Raw genomic sequence first — 16,489 nt, 5'->3', positions numbered from 1 at the left:
AGATGTTTGTATAAAAGTTCACAAAGATTTTGAAAATATGATTATATCCCTTGGGAAAGGATGAAGAGCCAAATGCTCCACTTTTGAAAACAGAATTCTGTTTTTCAAAATAAAAGATTTTGATAAAGTAGACAAATTGCTCCTACTTGTGGAGATGAGAAAAATTTGAAGCCATTAAAACAAGAGTCATAAAGAGCACAGACTTCCTCATCAAAAGAGTGCAGAGAAGATGGAATTCAGTATTCAGTAGTAAGCAAGGCAAATAATACAGGTACATTTTAGGTGTAAACTAGAAAGAAAGAGGGTAGTACTAACAGTAAGTAGAGAAGGACAGAAGGCATAACAGTGGAGCATAAACACTGCCACACAAGAGATCCTACAGATGTTGGAATCTGGAGCAACACACACAAAATGCTGGAGGAACTCAGCAGGTCAGGCAGCATCTATGGGGGGAAATAAACAGTCAACGTTTCTGGTCGAGACCCTTCATCAGGACTGGAAAGAAAGAAGGCAGAAGCCAGAATGTGGTGGTTAGGGGAAGGGGAGGAGCACGGGCTGGCAGGTGATAGGTGAGTTCAGGTGAGAAGCAAAAGGTAGCTGGGTGGGGGAGGGGGGTGAAAGGGAGTGATGTGAGAAGCTGAGAGGTGATAGGTAGAAGATGCTAAGGGCTGTAGGAGGAATTGGGTAGGATATCCCTGTGGCCAGCCATTTCAGTTCCACATCCCACTCTCCCACTGACACGTCTAATCCTCCCCCCCTTTGTTTTCCCTTATTCCTGTGGCCCACTCACCCCTTCTCTTTCTCTTTCCCACCCTCATGACCTACCCATCTATTCCCCAGCTCCTTCCCTTTACTCATGGCCTACTGCCCTCTCCTACCAGACTCCTCCTTCTTCAGCCCTTTGTCTCTTCTATCACCTCGCAGCTTCTTGCATTTCATCCCCCGCCTCCACCCACCTACCTTGCCCCTCTCACCTGGACTCACCTATCACCTGCCAGCCAGTGCTCCTCCCCCTCCCCCAAACTTCTTATTCTGGCTTCTGCCCCCTTCCTTTCCTGTCCTGAAGGGCCACAACCCAAAACTTCAACTGTTTAATTCCCCCCCCCCCCCATAGATGCTGCCTGACCTGCTGAGTTCCTCCAGCATTTTGTGTTGCTAAACACTGGCACAAACTACTTGGGTAAAATGTTCTAATACTGCACAAAATTTTATGCAATTCATTGTCGTGCTGGCAAGGCAAATGCCCTGGGGATTCCTTAGCCTAAATATTCAAAGTGCCTAACCAGGGTCCAAAAATGGCAGTAACATTAAGACACGTTTTTGCATTAATGTTAGCAATAGAAATAATTGCCACATCAAACAAGCATCCAATGACTCTAAAGCACCTAGGCTAAAAGGTTACTGTTCATGCATGAACAGGAGGCAGAGTGTTGGCAGGCTGGCAGCTGTAAAATAGTAATAAATTAACTTCACCCAGCAACAATACAAGTCCATGCCTAATTTATTGGCTCAATGATAACCAGCTTTATCTGTGCCTTCAGTTACCATGACCCTTGAAGACACTAGGACAAAAACCAGAATGGTAGAACTCAGCAGGTCAAGCAGGACTGAGGCAAGGTTTTGCCCTGAAACATCAACTTACACCTTTGCCTCCACAGATGCTGCTTGACCCACCAAGTTCTTCCAGCATGCTGCTGTTGTTCTTGATTCCAGACTCTGCAGTCTCTTTTGTATTCGCCCTCCTTAAAACCTAACTTTTTGACCCATGCTTTGGTCATCTGCCCAATAATTCTTAAGGCTTAATATCAATTTTTGTTTGAAAAAACTCCTCTGAAAAGCCTTAGGACACAATGTTGCACCATAGGTGTTATGCAATTACAAATTCTTGTAATTCAGACATTTGGAAACCACTTTAATACTCCTGATGCCTGCTTAAAATGGCAATAACCAGGAAGTGAAAATTGGCTCACCTGTCCAAATGGTTCAGCTAGTTAAAGCATTCTTGCCATTTAAAGGACCATTACCATCAAGATAACAAGATGCTTGTTTAGTCTAGCACACATACAGAACACTGACATCTACACAGCTTTGGATTAAGTAGCTTCACTACAGCAGCTCTGCTCTTTATATACATCCCTTTTCTCCAGTTGAAAAATGGTTGAACACAAGCAAATTATTCATGATAAAGTGTTCAAACATTAAATTTCTAGTTAATACAAATTTAAAAATAAAGGAAGCAACAAATGAAAAGTCAAGCTGATCCAAGCTACACAAGGTAACACTTGTGAAAGAGCCCCTCCAACCCCCACCTACACAAAAGTGCATTGAACTAACTCATTAACTGATCCCAGGATCAAAACAAACAGGTTTCAGGAGACAAAATAGAGCAACACGAGGGGTGAATATAGATGTAGGGCTTAATAACCTATTCTTTACCCTAAATAGGAATCTCCATACAGGCCGTCTCTGGGTTATGAAAAGATTCTGTTTTTACAGACGTCCTTGAGTCAATTTTGTCCACGTTGGAACATACACAAAGAAAAATCACTAAATATAGTCACCATACCTCCAGGGTATTGTAACGAATGAATGAATGGCATCAAAAACACAAGACTGATAAGAAAAAAATGACTAAAATTAGAGAGAGGGGAAAATAGTTCTGCCATTCATAGGAACAAGTGCATATACATGCGCTGGACTTTTATATTATGGGAGCTTGATTGTATGTAGGGATGTCCATAAGTCAGACATTTGTAACCCAGGGATAACCTGTATTTAGAAATTGCCAAGTGAAAATTGTGAACTTGTCTTTTGGAATTAAATGCTGATCACTGGTCAGGGACCAAGTCTGGCAGCTGGTTATATACTCAGTATTTGCAAGGAAGTTATTTTCCTTAAACTGTAGGCAGCTAAACATTTTCAGAAAAGGCAGAGCACCTGACCCATAGAACTTCCCGATTTGAATGATGCTCATGGAAACTATAAATAATACCAATAGAAGTTTCCGAGGTCAGATACCCTAAACCCTTCCCAGATACACCAGCAATCATGGTCCAAACAAAAAAGGTACATGAATAAATTTGAGAAATATTGCTGGAAGGAGAGCAGTTTTGTTTGCAGAATCACCTTTAACATATTAACTAAATTTAAGATAGATAGATTTATTACTGACAAATATACAAGTTATTAAAACTTTTAAGCAGCAAGGGGGTTAGGGGGAAAAGCATAAAGGAAAAACAAGGAAGCAGAAGTGGATTGACAGAAGACAAGTCTCACCAGCTACATATTGCGACGTCTGCCATCTCCACCCACCTGTCTTTAAAAACCTGTAAGGAATCCTGAGACTGGGGCAAGGATGGGCGAAGAGTCTCCTAACGGGGAACCATCTGACTTTCTTCTTAGAGCCTGTCACCACAATTACCAGCAATGAGTCAGTCACACATAGCAACTCAAACAAAATGGGATCAAGACATACAAAAAACAAAGAGACTATGAGGTATATTTGTCTTCAGCCATATATCTGCACAGTAAGCAATGGAAATAATTTTACCCACACCATTTCTTGGTCTGCACATAATTTGATGGAGTAATCAAAGGGGAACAGTTTGCTGTGGCAAAAGGTCAGTATATGGGGATACAGATTTTTAGGCAGTAAAACAGCATGATGCAACAAGAGGAAAAATTACACAGCAATGCACACTCTGAAAGGCTTTTGGAAGGTTCCAATCAGATCTGCTCCTCAAGAAATGTGAACAAATACTTGGAGAGAAATCTGCAAAAAAAAGTCTGGGGAATACAACTAATTGGATAGCCCTTTGAAAAAGCCAACATAAGAGTGATGCATTCAATAGTGTTGTGCTGCAAACTTCAGTCATTTGAGACAATTAAGATCAACCCAAAACCACAAAAGCTAGAAATAAAAAGATTCAAAGAGAAGTGTTTCTGTTGCATAACCTGAAGGGGAGCTGCTTCCCACTTAGAGAAGCTATAATTAATTCATGAGGTCCCAACTCAGGAAACCTCAAATCACACCAGCACATAATACTAGTCTCTAGATCAGCTGCCTCTTCACACTTTTTCCATTTATTCAAGAGATTTGTTGAGCCACTGCCGGGGGCTTGTGTGCTCTTTTGAATGATGTGTCTGTGCCTATATGACCAGAGCACAAAGGCTACAACCTCAAGCTGAGAGTTAGCCAGTGAATGTATGATCACCTGCCTTATTCCATCCCACTTACCAGATGAAGACTAGATTCAAAAGCTAGTCTTTTCCATTACATTTTGCTCTTACATCGTCAATGAATAAACTAGGAGCATCATGGCAAAAAAAAAATCTTTTTGGCACTCTCATCCAGCGGCTGCAGAGATGTGAGAAAATGGATTGACTGTGGTCCTTTGCAGCAGTTCAATTTCCCTACTGACCAAGCTCAGCTCTAGAGTCTTAAAACTAGATTTGTACAACGTGACAGATAAGAGTTTTCTCCATTAATGGATCTACAATGGTCCAATCAGCATCCACTGGGGAAAAATGTAATGATCCATTTGCCATTACTCACACCAACTCAAGGAGCCGGGAATGAAATAAATGTAGTCACAGAACTTTGCATGAAGTTGGTGCAAGTTCCTCAGTCTATTTAAAAAAAACAGCAGCTTGTTCAGTATTTCTCTCTTAATTTTGGATCTGTTATTAAAATTACATACAAAATGGAAAATTGCATACATATTTGATGGCATTTATACCTCAATAAAGGTAGTTTTGGACACAAGGAAAATGGGTCTATTGGTCTGAGTATTGTCAACTTTCTTTACCACAGTCATCTCCCAACCCTAGTCAAAAATAAGTTTGGAATTGCAGCACTGATGAGTCATTTAGCATTAATCATCTGCAATCCACATTGAAAAGATGTTTGGCTCCAATGTACACTTGCTTTCATTGGGGAGGGGAAGTCACTGGACAGAAACAGAGAATGAGGACCTTTGGCCCATGGGTTCTTTACCTAGGAAAGGGCAATCATGACACTTAAAATGGAATCAGCCAACACCAGGCAATTCAATCCTCCTTGTACTACTATTTACTCCCCATTTTGATTTCAATTTGGGGGAAATCATTATCAATGGAGGGTGCTGCATTTTGTAGGCACCTTCTCTTTTTGATAACTAATTACATGGAGGTGTCATATACCCTCTTGGGGGACACAAGATACCATGATGCTATTTCAAAGAAAAGCAGGAAAATGGCGTCTGCTAGCCAATAAATTTTCTCTCAACCAACATGTTTAAAAATAGTGTTTAATCACATTCCTGTTTGTTGGATCAAGTATGCAGGTTGATTGACTCATCTCCTACATCACAACAGTGACTACTTCCCCTCCCCCCTCCAGAGTCCTCCAGTGGCTGTAAAGCACCAATGACATTCCTGTGGTAGACATTATGTAATTGCAGTACCCTAGAACAATCAGGCACATTATCCATACAGACAGATCTGAGCGCATTATCACCTGCTTTCTGGGGTCCCATTAACACATAGCCCAAGAAAAGCATACAAAAAAAACAAACTCTCTTCTCTAACTTCCACCACAAACTAATCCTTCCTTCTGTTTTGAAAAAAACCTTATTATACACACTACTATTCACACACACACATTGTGTAAAAACCTTCAAAAATCACAATGCTTGAAATACTAAATAAATACTCAGCAGAAAGCCAAGCTTTAACTCTAGAGACTAATTAGTATACCCCTCCCAATTTGAGCCAGTTTGATCAAACCCCGGGTCAGGCAGTTCACTCTAACATTACTCACATAAAGTGAGAAGTAGGCAAAATATGGAAAAGGAAAAGTGATACCTAGTAACACCATTTCTGAAACAGAGTTAAGGGATAAACTCCTCCAGAGCAAATTGGTTAGCAAAGTCCAAAGACTCACCATACTCCAGATGAATAAATTTCTTACTCATCTGTCCTGAATGGTCGATACCCTACTTAAGAGTTAGCATCCCTCAATTCTAGATACCTCAACCAGGAAGAATATCAATTCCACATCTAAGCTCTCAAGCCCTGTAACAATTTTGAATGTTTCAATGAGATTACCTCCCAATCTGCCAAACGACAGAGTACAGGCCTCATCCACTTATTCTCTCCTCATGCAACAAACCCACTATTTGGTGAACTTTTGCTGCATTCCCTACAACACAAATATAACCTTCCTTGGGCATGGAACCAGAATTGTAACATTAATCATCAGGGTTCCATATAATTGAAGACTGTACTTACACTCAAACACTTTTGCAACAAAAAGGCCAACATACCATTTGCCATCCTGATTGTTTGCTGAACAATAACTTTCAGTCCTTCACGTATAATGACACCTCAGTCCCTCTGAACATGAACATCTTTCAATCTCACCAATTAAAATACTTTGCTTTTCCTATTTAAACCAAAGTGGATACCTCACACTTTCCATAGCATATTCCATTTGCCATATCCTTCTCCATTCGCTTAGCTTATCTGTTCTGTAATTCCACCCTTCCCTCCCCAACCAGTCTCCCTGCATCCTCCTCACAGCCAATATTGCTATCTAGCTTTGTACCATCAGCAACTTAGATCCCCTCATCCAAATCACATATACATTCATATACATTGTGAACAGCTGGTCCCGGCACCATTTGCTGTAGTACCTCACTGGTCACAACCTCTCAAACTGAAAGTGACCAAATTATTCCCACTGTTTTCTTTCTCCATTAAAAATCATCATCATTACATGTGATTATACAGCTCCCAATACCATGGACTCTGATCTTGTTTAATAATTTGTGTGGGACCTTATTGTGTCCACCCTTACCTACACTGCTGGTTTCCCAAATACTAAACAGACTTGGTAAATGCCAGGACACAGACATCAGGGTTTTGAAGAAAGTGCCTGCTCACCTGTTGCTGCATGAAAGAAATTAGTTTGAAGATTTATAGAGACTGAAGGGAGCAAAAGAAGTGATAAAGGTAGATGTGGATATACTGTAAAATACTTCATCACAGGTGTAATTTGACTGTTTTTGGATGACATAACCAGGAAATGCTTCAAGCAAGAAGTTCCAGGAAAAGCAATCTCAAATTTGGGAAGGAACAATATATGGAGGATAATGGAAGGCAAAAGTGGAGGAAACAGGATAGGCAATTTGAGATGTTCACCCCCCAAGAGATGAAAGTAGCCAGGGGTGCATCTTTGCATACTGGCATGATTTCAGAATACTGAGCAGGTTTGGCATGCAAGAGCAGAGCTTAATAGGTTCTATGATACAGCCACATTTAGAAGTGAAAGGTAAACCATGTGTCTCGCTTGTGCTTAAAGGAATGAAGGCAAATAGCTAGAGGTACATCGGGAAGAAAGAGTAATGATCTTGAAATCATTAGGAATGAAAAGTCACCTACTGCACATACAGTGAGAAAAAATTGATGGTACTTAGACAACTGATATAGAAGAGGTTCAAATAAAGAGAAAAGGGAACAAAGTGAAATGCTTAGACGAGGAATAAGTGCCAGAGGAATAGCAGGGAATGCCAAGTTGCTAGCAACTAGCAGAATGCCTAGTAATTTTAAACGGTTATTTTCTCCAAACAATTTCAACAAATTGAATACCTTCAACTGCTGATTCAGATCCTATATGTGGCATGATTGATGGACTGGAATCTAAGCACTTAGTTTAGAATAGTTACAGATACAATAATTTTGCAAGTAATTATTACTTTGTTGTAAACCAGCATGGAGAGAGAAGAGAAAAATTTGTTGCAGTAATAAGCATCAGTCATTGTTGCTGAATCAATTATTCTGCAGCAGTGCTGGACTAAGTCATAATGTAGTTGAATGCAGAACATGGATATGCAATTGTGTTATGAATATAAAGTTACAACAATACTATGCCTCATACTGAAATGGTGTTATTAAATCAGTTGGCCAAGGCATGTTACTCAAGATCTTTCAGTGAAACTAGTTGGAAACTGATATGGATATGGGGAGGGGGCAGGAGAAAAGAGGGCAGGGCTTTTGAAGATTATTTCTGAATAAATTTGATCTTTATTTGACAGAATAAATGGAGCTTTAGTCAGCACGTTAACAACTGTTGTGCCTGTTCAGTACAGCATGTACTTCAATTCACATTCCCCTAAACAGCTGCCTACACTTTGATATTGTGACTTCATCCACTGTATGTTTTTGGCCTGTGATGCTGTAAAGTGACCCATGTTTCCCCAGGAACACTTTCCTGTTTTGGTACTGGAAGAAATTTGATAGCAGCTTTCAATATTTCTGTGTTAACAGAATAAAAAAGTACAACTACAGAACTTGCCCAAGATATTCTTTCTCTTCTTCCCTAATCTTTCTCACACCAGCATCCCCTCCCCAGTTCACGTACACTCAATTAGCCTATCCTAACAGTGCAACAGGCCCATTTTGCACTCTCCATTAGCAGCTTTCTTCAGTCAAGGAGACTGGTCAGTAAATGAGCTTTAGTTCAGTTGTTCTGTGATGGTCCCTAATAATCCACAGCCTCATTTAATGTGTCATCAATACACCTGTCAGTGCTTGTTAACTTCAACTTAATTTTTTAACTCATGGCAAAACAGAACAACTATGCATGGAACCATTGGAGCAAAGGAGGTCATTGCTGTTATAAATATTTATAGGAAATATTATACCATCCTATGGGTTACAATTGAAAAATATAACCTGGCCCAGATAAACAGACTAACTCTTGGTATAATCTCTCAAGCAAGTTCATTAGTAACCCAAATACAGAAGATACCAAGCACAATAATGCTTCTTCTCTTGAAAAGTTTTCCCTAAAATTCCTCAAGTTAATTCGGTTTTTGTATTAGATTTTCCCATTGTTTGAATATAAATGTAAATCCCACCCCTTCAGGTCCTTTCCATGATGCATTGTCGCTCCCAACATTTTCAACACAAGCTTGAACATATAATTAAACATCCCAAAGAATTTAACGACAGAAACAGGCAGCAACTACACAACAATAAAAGGAAGCATAGAGATAATGGTCAAAGGAGTAATTCAAAGGCAGGTGTGGAGGCAGATGGCAAAGAAGATGGTATAGAGGGATAGGGAGAATTTTACTAAGCATGGTGGAAGACAAATGAAAGAAGATGAGAGATTAGACTTCAAAAGGCACCAAAACTGGAAGAAAAGGTGAGCAAGCGCAGTAACCTTGGGCTGAGATGGAAGTGAAGGCACAGAGTGACATGCAGAGTGCAAAAATTTGGAAATACTTAGAGAAGAAGATGTTAATGAATATTGTTGAAGACATAATTAATGCATGTTGTAGTCATTGAATAATGGGGACAGGATTCCTCTGGGAGAGGGCAAAGACAGCAGTACTTCGACTGAGCTTTAATATATAGACGGCAGACCAGTTGGTGAAATGTTGGAATAGTAGAAGGCAGGCCTGCATTTCTACAGGATGTAGAACGAAAGATCACCTGGAATTTAGGATGGAAAAAAACTTCAAGTACTGCAGCTGCAAACTGTCGAAAATATCAACACTTAGGAAAAGTGCAAGTATTAAATTTATTCTCATTTCTGAAATCCAGCATCAAAAATAAAAACCATTATGTCAGATGTAGTGACGACTATAAAGAATATAAGCATAAGAGCACATAGAAAACGTCAGAGGTTTGATTTGCAATTTATCACTTATTGTTACCATAGCCTCAGCACCTCAAAACTTCATTTGAAATTACAGATATGAAGACAGAGTTGGTCAATATCCTAAAAAGAATGAGAGAGACTTTTGAAAGAATAATACAATTCTCCAACCACCTCCAACAGACAATATTTCTGGCTTTTTGCACATCCCAGTTTTAAATCACTACTAAAAGCATCTGTGTCTTTAGCTGCTTCGAGTCCAAGCACTGGAATTCCAACCGAACATGGCTTTTCTATTTGGCTTTCCTCCTTTAAGATACTTCTTTAAAAACCGCATTAGTCTGAAACCTCGGCATGTTTTATTTTGTCTGTTACAAAATGCAAGTAGCTGCTGCTGCTATGAGGACAGAACAAAGAAACAGAATTACAGAAGCCAGCCCCCAAGTCATAAAGCCAACATCAAAGTAAGTGTGGCATCTAATGAATAGGAAGAAGTGGGGACATGGGGTGTCCTACTCAAGGCGGCTGGGAACAAAACAACAACAAATAAAAACAAAGTGCTGTGTGATTTAACCTTGAAACCTTCTGCAGCCTCCTAGTTGGATAATGAGCTATTTAAAAAAGGTATAGGAAAATGGTGCTGTGGAAAAAAGTATTATGAAGACTCCTATTTGTACACTGGCCTTGACAAATTTTTAATGCCCCAAAGTGCTTGACAATTACTCATGTTTTCTGAATTATTGTCACCACTAATGTAGGAAATCATCAATTGGCCCACGAATAATTTCATCGTGGTTTGGTACAACATTTAGACTATCATTTTTGTTACATATTCCAACTGACATTAAGTGAATACTACATACAAATTAACAAAGAACCTGTAGATATTATCACCTATAGAATTGTTTACATTGTTCATTATTTATATTTGCCCCTTATTAATAGGGCAAAACATCACAATCAAGCAGTATATGACAGACAAGTCAGGAAGATCACAGGGAGAGAAATTTTATACAAATACTATCAAATTTCATGGGCTTATCCATTACAAATTTATAACAAAAACCTATTTTTAAATAAATTGGGGAAAGAGAGGTTATAGGAAGCATCACATAGGAATTGCATCTTACTAGCTTATGATTTGTAACAGACTCATACTAGGTCTATACAAGTTATTCATGACAAGTTGTTATTTGTCCATAGTGTGCCCAGGAGTCTTGCTTTATCTGGCCTGTACATAGTGGGTAAAATGTACTGTTGTTCAATTAGATAGTCCCACTGTGTAGGAATAATTCCATGCGTCTCTCAATCCTGAGAAGCACAACTCAGTTCTCTCAGATACTACCACATTTACCTGGTCACTGCATCACTATTCCATAATTTCATGCTTGAGTAAAGTGCTTGTAAAAGGGATTCAAAATTATACAGGGCATTAGTCAGAATAGATAAATTTAAACCTACTATGGGCAGGTCAGTCAAAATTAAGATGTCCATAAATTTAAGGTAACAGCAAGAGGAAATGAGGAGATTTTTATTTAACAAAGGTAAAAGGTCATTGTAAAGGAGGAACTGGATTCATACTCAAGGAAAATATTGCTGAACTATGGGAAAGTTGTTGAATGGGCAAAATCTCTTTTTAAAGTGCCAACATACCTTTCTTGATCCAAATGACCTTCTCCTGCACTACAAAATATTATTCTTAGTCACACACTCCCATCACCCTGGCCTTACCAGACTTGCATTCCAAATTTAAATCCTTTTCAAAAATCAGTATAAATAGTTGATTCTGATGACCTTCCTTACCTTGGATACCATTGCAAGAGTTATCAGAGACATTTCATATCATACTCTCACTAGAGCTAATATACTACTACTTTCAACAACAGGAACTTTCAAAGCTATAACTGCACCTGGTCACACTCTCCTCCTCAACTTCCAGCTTCTCATCAAGGCTTCTCTATTCTCTCCCACCACTACATGCTCAGTACACTTTGCACCTCTTCCCCCTTATACTTGGAGCTGAATGAGGATAAGGCGCTCTGCCCCTCCTAGTTCTCCCACAAGAGAGAACATTCTCTCCACACCCACCCTGTCAAGTCCTCTCAGGATCTTACATTTCAATCAAGTCCTCTAACTCTAAACTCCAGTAGATACAAGTCAAGCCGGTCCAACCTTTCCTGAAAACAATATGTACATACCTTGCATTAGCGTAGTAAATGTTCTCTGAATTGCATCTAATGTATTTACATCCCTCCTTAAATAAGGAAATCAATACTCTACACCGTACTTCAGATGTTTTCTCAATGCTCTATATAGCTGAAGCGTAACTAACCAACATTTGTTGTCATTTCCTCTCATAATAAACCACATTGTTAGCTTTCCTAATTACTTGCTACATCTGCATACTAACCTTTTGAGAACTGTGCCTGAAATTAAGTGGTCTGTAAGTTCTGGCTTTTTGTTTCCTCCTTTTTTCAAGTAGTTATATTTGCTATTTTCCAATCTAATGGAACCTTTCCCAATCAACAGGATTCTGGACAATTAAAACCAACACATCTTACTCGTCTCTTCTTTTATGATGTGAGGATGAAGTGCACCAGGACCCAGGGATCTGTCACTTCAGTCCTAAAAGAAATTGCTCATCTTTGTCAGCACAAAACTTAATACAAATCATTGGAGCTGATGGTCATTGCCCTTGTAGGTTTGATGTTTTAACTAGTACTAACAAAATGGGCTCTAGCACATTGTCATTCAATGCTCTCAATCTCCAACCTATAGCAAACATTCCATTTGTTCTCTCCACCCCTCTCTTTTCACCATAACATAAAACATTTAAGGATCTAATCTTGCCCATTTCAGGTTGGCTTTTATTTGAACTATTAACTCTGCCTCTCCCTTGATAGATCCTACCTGACCAACATTTTGCCAACAACAATGCCAGTATTGTCAACATTTCATTTTTAAATCTATACCTCTACCTTGCATGCTATTGATACAATAGCATGTATTATAGCACACAGGCATTAATTTGACAGTTAGACCACCATCATTAGATTCACATTAAGAATCCATGACTACCTGCAGCCTAGTCAAAGTTACTTTTAAAAGTACATCAAGACAACTACTCAACGTTAATGGAATATCTCTAAGTACATAACACATACATAGATATTTTAATCACTGACACCTTCCAGCAAGAGGACCAGGTGCAGATACTACCTACACGTGAAGTCTCATTATAATTTATATCACTACCATACGTGTGGATAGTGAATCTAATGACTATTAAAAAAAATTAACTGGCTCGTGGATGGAAAAACATCCTTAACTTTGGTTATTATTAGTTTACAAGTGATCTTTAGATTGGTATTTGTAGCCGGACGTTCATAAATAACTTGGTTATAAATGTATAGCTGTGTAATGGATGGGGTTGTGTGGCATTCACTGGAGCCGGAGTAAAGGCTTGATGGGGTTACGGGTGTGGTGGGACTGCTGGTTACAAATGTTTATAAAAGCCCACGTTGTGTTGCATTGATGAGGAGGAGCCACTGGACTGAAGGTACCAAACGCATCCCAACTTTCCAACTGCGGGGCCCGCCTGCAGACGTTGGGCTGTTTATGGGGAGAGTGTTGTACGCCGGCGAACGGGGCCGTGCTGTGCCCGATCCAACACTGACCTGGCGGCCCGGCCTGCGGCCTCCCGGTTACCTTGACGAACTGACTGAGAAGACCTGGCTCCGACATCCCCGCAGGGTGGCCGCGGCCGCCGGGCGACCCGACACACGGCGGGGATCGGCCCCACGCCACGCTGTTCCTCCAGCCACCTGATAATTAAAATAAATTACACGGACGTAAGTAACGCGGCAGCTCGCTGCCGACTGCAAAAGGCCGCCGCTTGACGGGCAACTCAAGCCCGCATCCCGCTCTCCTCTCACAACACCAACAGACGGCGGCCGCAGCCAATCAGTAACCCCCTCCTCGGCACCTCGTCCAATAGCCAGCCGCCTTATTATGAGGTGAGCAAGTTCAGGAATTGCCAATCGAGCTCCAAGCTAGCTCTCTCTCTCGCCCTTAAAGGGACAGCCTTCTGCAGGGAACATAATCTAACACCGATATCGTCGTTCAGCTTTGTCCTTGTGACACAGAAGGACCTCTCCTGCTGTACCACCTGCTAACCAAGTGTAGGTGTTGTCATTAAAGCTAAAACAGGACTTGCATACAAGGTACTGAGACTAACGTGCGGTGGAGCAGTCAATTGGGAAGGCAAATGGTAAAATGGCCTTCACAGAACGAAGGGTTAAGTACAAAAGTATACATGTACATAAGGAATATCCCATTCAGACCCTCACGCCTCTCCACCAGTCAATAAAATCACAGCTGATCTCCCACAATACCATTTTCCTTCGTTATCCCCAAATCCCTTGTCTCCTCTGATATCTAATTTGAATGTCATTAATGATTGAGACTCCACAGGTCTCAGAGGTAGAGAATTCAAAATCTATACTGGAAGTCAAACCCTGGCTCGCTTGTTTAAGAGACAAGCACTTTAACCAACTAAGCCACAGAGGTAGTAAAGATGTCTTACTACAATTGGAAAGGGTCTTGGTGAAACTATACCTGTTGGACTATATGAAAATTTGGTTCCCTTGCCTAAAGAAGATATAGTTACTATGGAGGGAATGCAGTGAAGCTTCATCAGACTGGTTCCTGGGATGGCAGATCAGTTACACGAAGTAGGTTAGGCCTTTATTTTCTAGAGTTTAAAAGAATGAGAAGTTACTTCATTGAAATACACAAAACATTTAAGCTGTTTCCAAAGGATAGGTATTTGTGCCCCAGCTAAGGGATCTAGAACTAAGGGAAAAATAAAGGACTCAGTTTTAAAATGAGAAGTAAGCCATTTAGGATTGAAACTGGGTAAAATTTCTTCCAACAAACGGCAGCAGTGCTTTGGGATTCTCCACCCCAGGGGTCTGTGAAGGGCCAGTCATTGATTGTGTTCAAAACAGATATCAATAGATTTCTAAGTATTAAAATAATTAAGGAATGTGAGGTTAGAGAAGGAAAATATTGTCTGAGGTGGAAGATCAACCATGATCTTGTTTAATGGTGGAGCAGGCCTGAGAGGCTAAAAGGCCCACTCTTGCACTTACTTCAAACGCTCTTTCACAACCATAGGACATCCCAAAGTGTTCAACAATCAATTTTCACTCATAATCACTTCTGTAATGTTGGAAACTCAGCAGGTAAATTTCACACAGCAAGATCTCACAATCAATGAAATTTTATCTAATATTAAGTGAAGGATAAATATCAACCAGGACACTAGGCCAACTTCCCTGCCATTTTTCGAAATAGAGGTAGGTATCTATTAATCCATCTGAGAGGACCAATAGAGGCTGGGGTTCGTACATTGATCATAACATAGCACTTCCAAGGGCAAAGAAGTTCATTGAACAGCTGGTCTGTATTACTGCTCAAGTGTTTGAAGTTGAACTTGGATCCACAACTTTCTGTCTCAGAGGCAAGAATGACACTTCTGAGCTAAGGCTTGGGAAGAGCAAATTATCCCAAATATGTATATAATTTCTGTGATTTTTAAAATTAAAATGATATAGAATCACATATAAATCGTAACAGAAAAGTAACATGTCACAAACCAACTGTTTATTTCTCCAAATGCACAATATTTCCAATTTGATGTTGTTTTTCATATTCCTTCTTATTCCCTACAGCAAACATCCTTAAATGTTGATATACTCTCTGTGCAAATCATGTTGTCTCGCTCACAGTCCTAAATGTCTTACATTTAATATTGTATTGATGTGCTCTCATCCTCAGTACTTGAATTACTGTTAAGACCATAGGACATAGGAGTAGATTTAGGCCATTCAGCCCTTTGAGTCTGCTCCGCCATTCGATCATGGCAGATTTATTTTTCCCTCTCAACTCCATTCTCCTGCCTTCTCCCCGTAACCTTTGACACCCTTATTAATCAAGAACCTATCAACCTCTGCTTTAAATATACCCAATGACTTGGCCTCCACAGCTGTCTGTGGCAATGAATCCCACAGATTCACCACCCTCTGGCTAAAGAAATTAACTGTTTCTATTTACTTTGTCTTATCCTTTCTTAATTGCAAAAACTTTGACTGTAAACAAAATAACACCAACTTTCTGCATCTTTGCATCAGTTTCTATTTTTTCATACCAAGCAAGATCCTGCTTATTATGTGCTGTCACACACAATACTCCAACAGTGGCCTTACTAAGATTAGTTTTATATGATCATTTAAACAGCAACACCATGATTTGGAAAGCTGACTTAGTTTAAATATCAGATTTTTACTGTAAAGCATGCTGAGAAGAAGGAAAACTGAGACCTTACATAATATCTGTTTACGCATCTTGCCGAGGAAGCATCTGAACTCATGACCACAGGATTGCTGAGCCAGTAACATAAAATCTCAGGCAGTTTATACAGAATGCTGTTGACATTTGCTAAGTCACGTTTGGTACCAGCAATAATTACTTTTTGTCAAATGTTCCTGCATTATTCCTGAACGCATTGGCTTAAGTAAGCACTTGCAATTAAATAGACTTTTCATGACCTTAGAAAGTTCTGAAACATTTAGAGCAACAATATGCTAAAAGTGTAGTTGGTGTTTTAATACAGAAAATGCAACAGCCAACATGCTCACAGCAAACTCCCACGCATAGCAATGTGACAAATTTGCTTTTGTGATGCTGATTGAGCGATAAATATTGATCAAGACGCTAGGGACAACTTGCCTGCTTTTCTTCTGTGATGTATATGAAATCTCTTATATCCATGACAGTTTG

The 16,489-nt window shown here is 39.8% G+C and overlaps 1 protein-coding gene across 3 annotated transcripts in view; it reads right to left on the bottom strand.

Moving 5' to 3' along the window:
* klhdc10 (kelch domain containing 10) overlaps positions 1-13,632 on the bottom strand; it is a 28,663-nt gene extending 15,031 nt beyond the window's left edge. Inside the window, exons 1-2 of one of the 3 annotated variants that reach the window (XM_052033733.1) lie at positions 13,324-13,632; positions 3,313-3,405 (exon numbers count right to left, since the gene is read on the bottom strand). In XM_052033733.1, coding sequence (XP_051889693.1) covers positions 3,313-3,405; positions 13,324-13,390 — 160 coding nt within the window. In that variant the 5' untranslated portion in view covers positions 13,391-13,632. Of the gene's footprint in view, positions 1-3,276; positions 3,406-13,323 lie in introns of all 3 variants that reach the window. The other 2 variants (XM_052033732.1, XM_052033734.1) reach the window with 2 other exon arrangements.
* Between the last annotated feature and the right edge of the window lie 2,857 nt (positions 13,633-16,489).

This window comes from Pristis pectinata, chromosome 19 (genome assembly GCF_009764475.1).
Source record: "Pristis pectinata isolate sPriPec2 chromosome 19, sPriPec2.1.pri, whole genome shotgun sequence".
Classification (NCBI taxonomy): domain Eukaryota; kingdom Metazoa; phylum Chordata; class Chondrichthyes; order Rhinopristiformes; family Pristidae; genus Pristis; species Pristis pectinata.
Note: the sequence above shows the minus strand (reverse complement) of the source record. Positions and strands in the feature narration are given on the sequence as shown.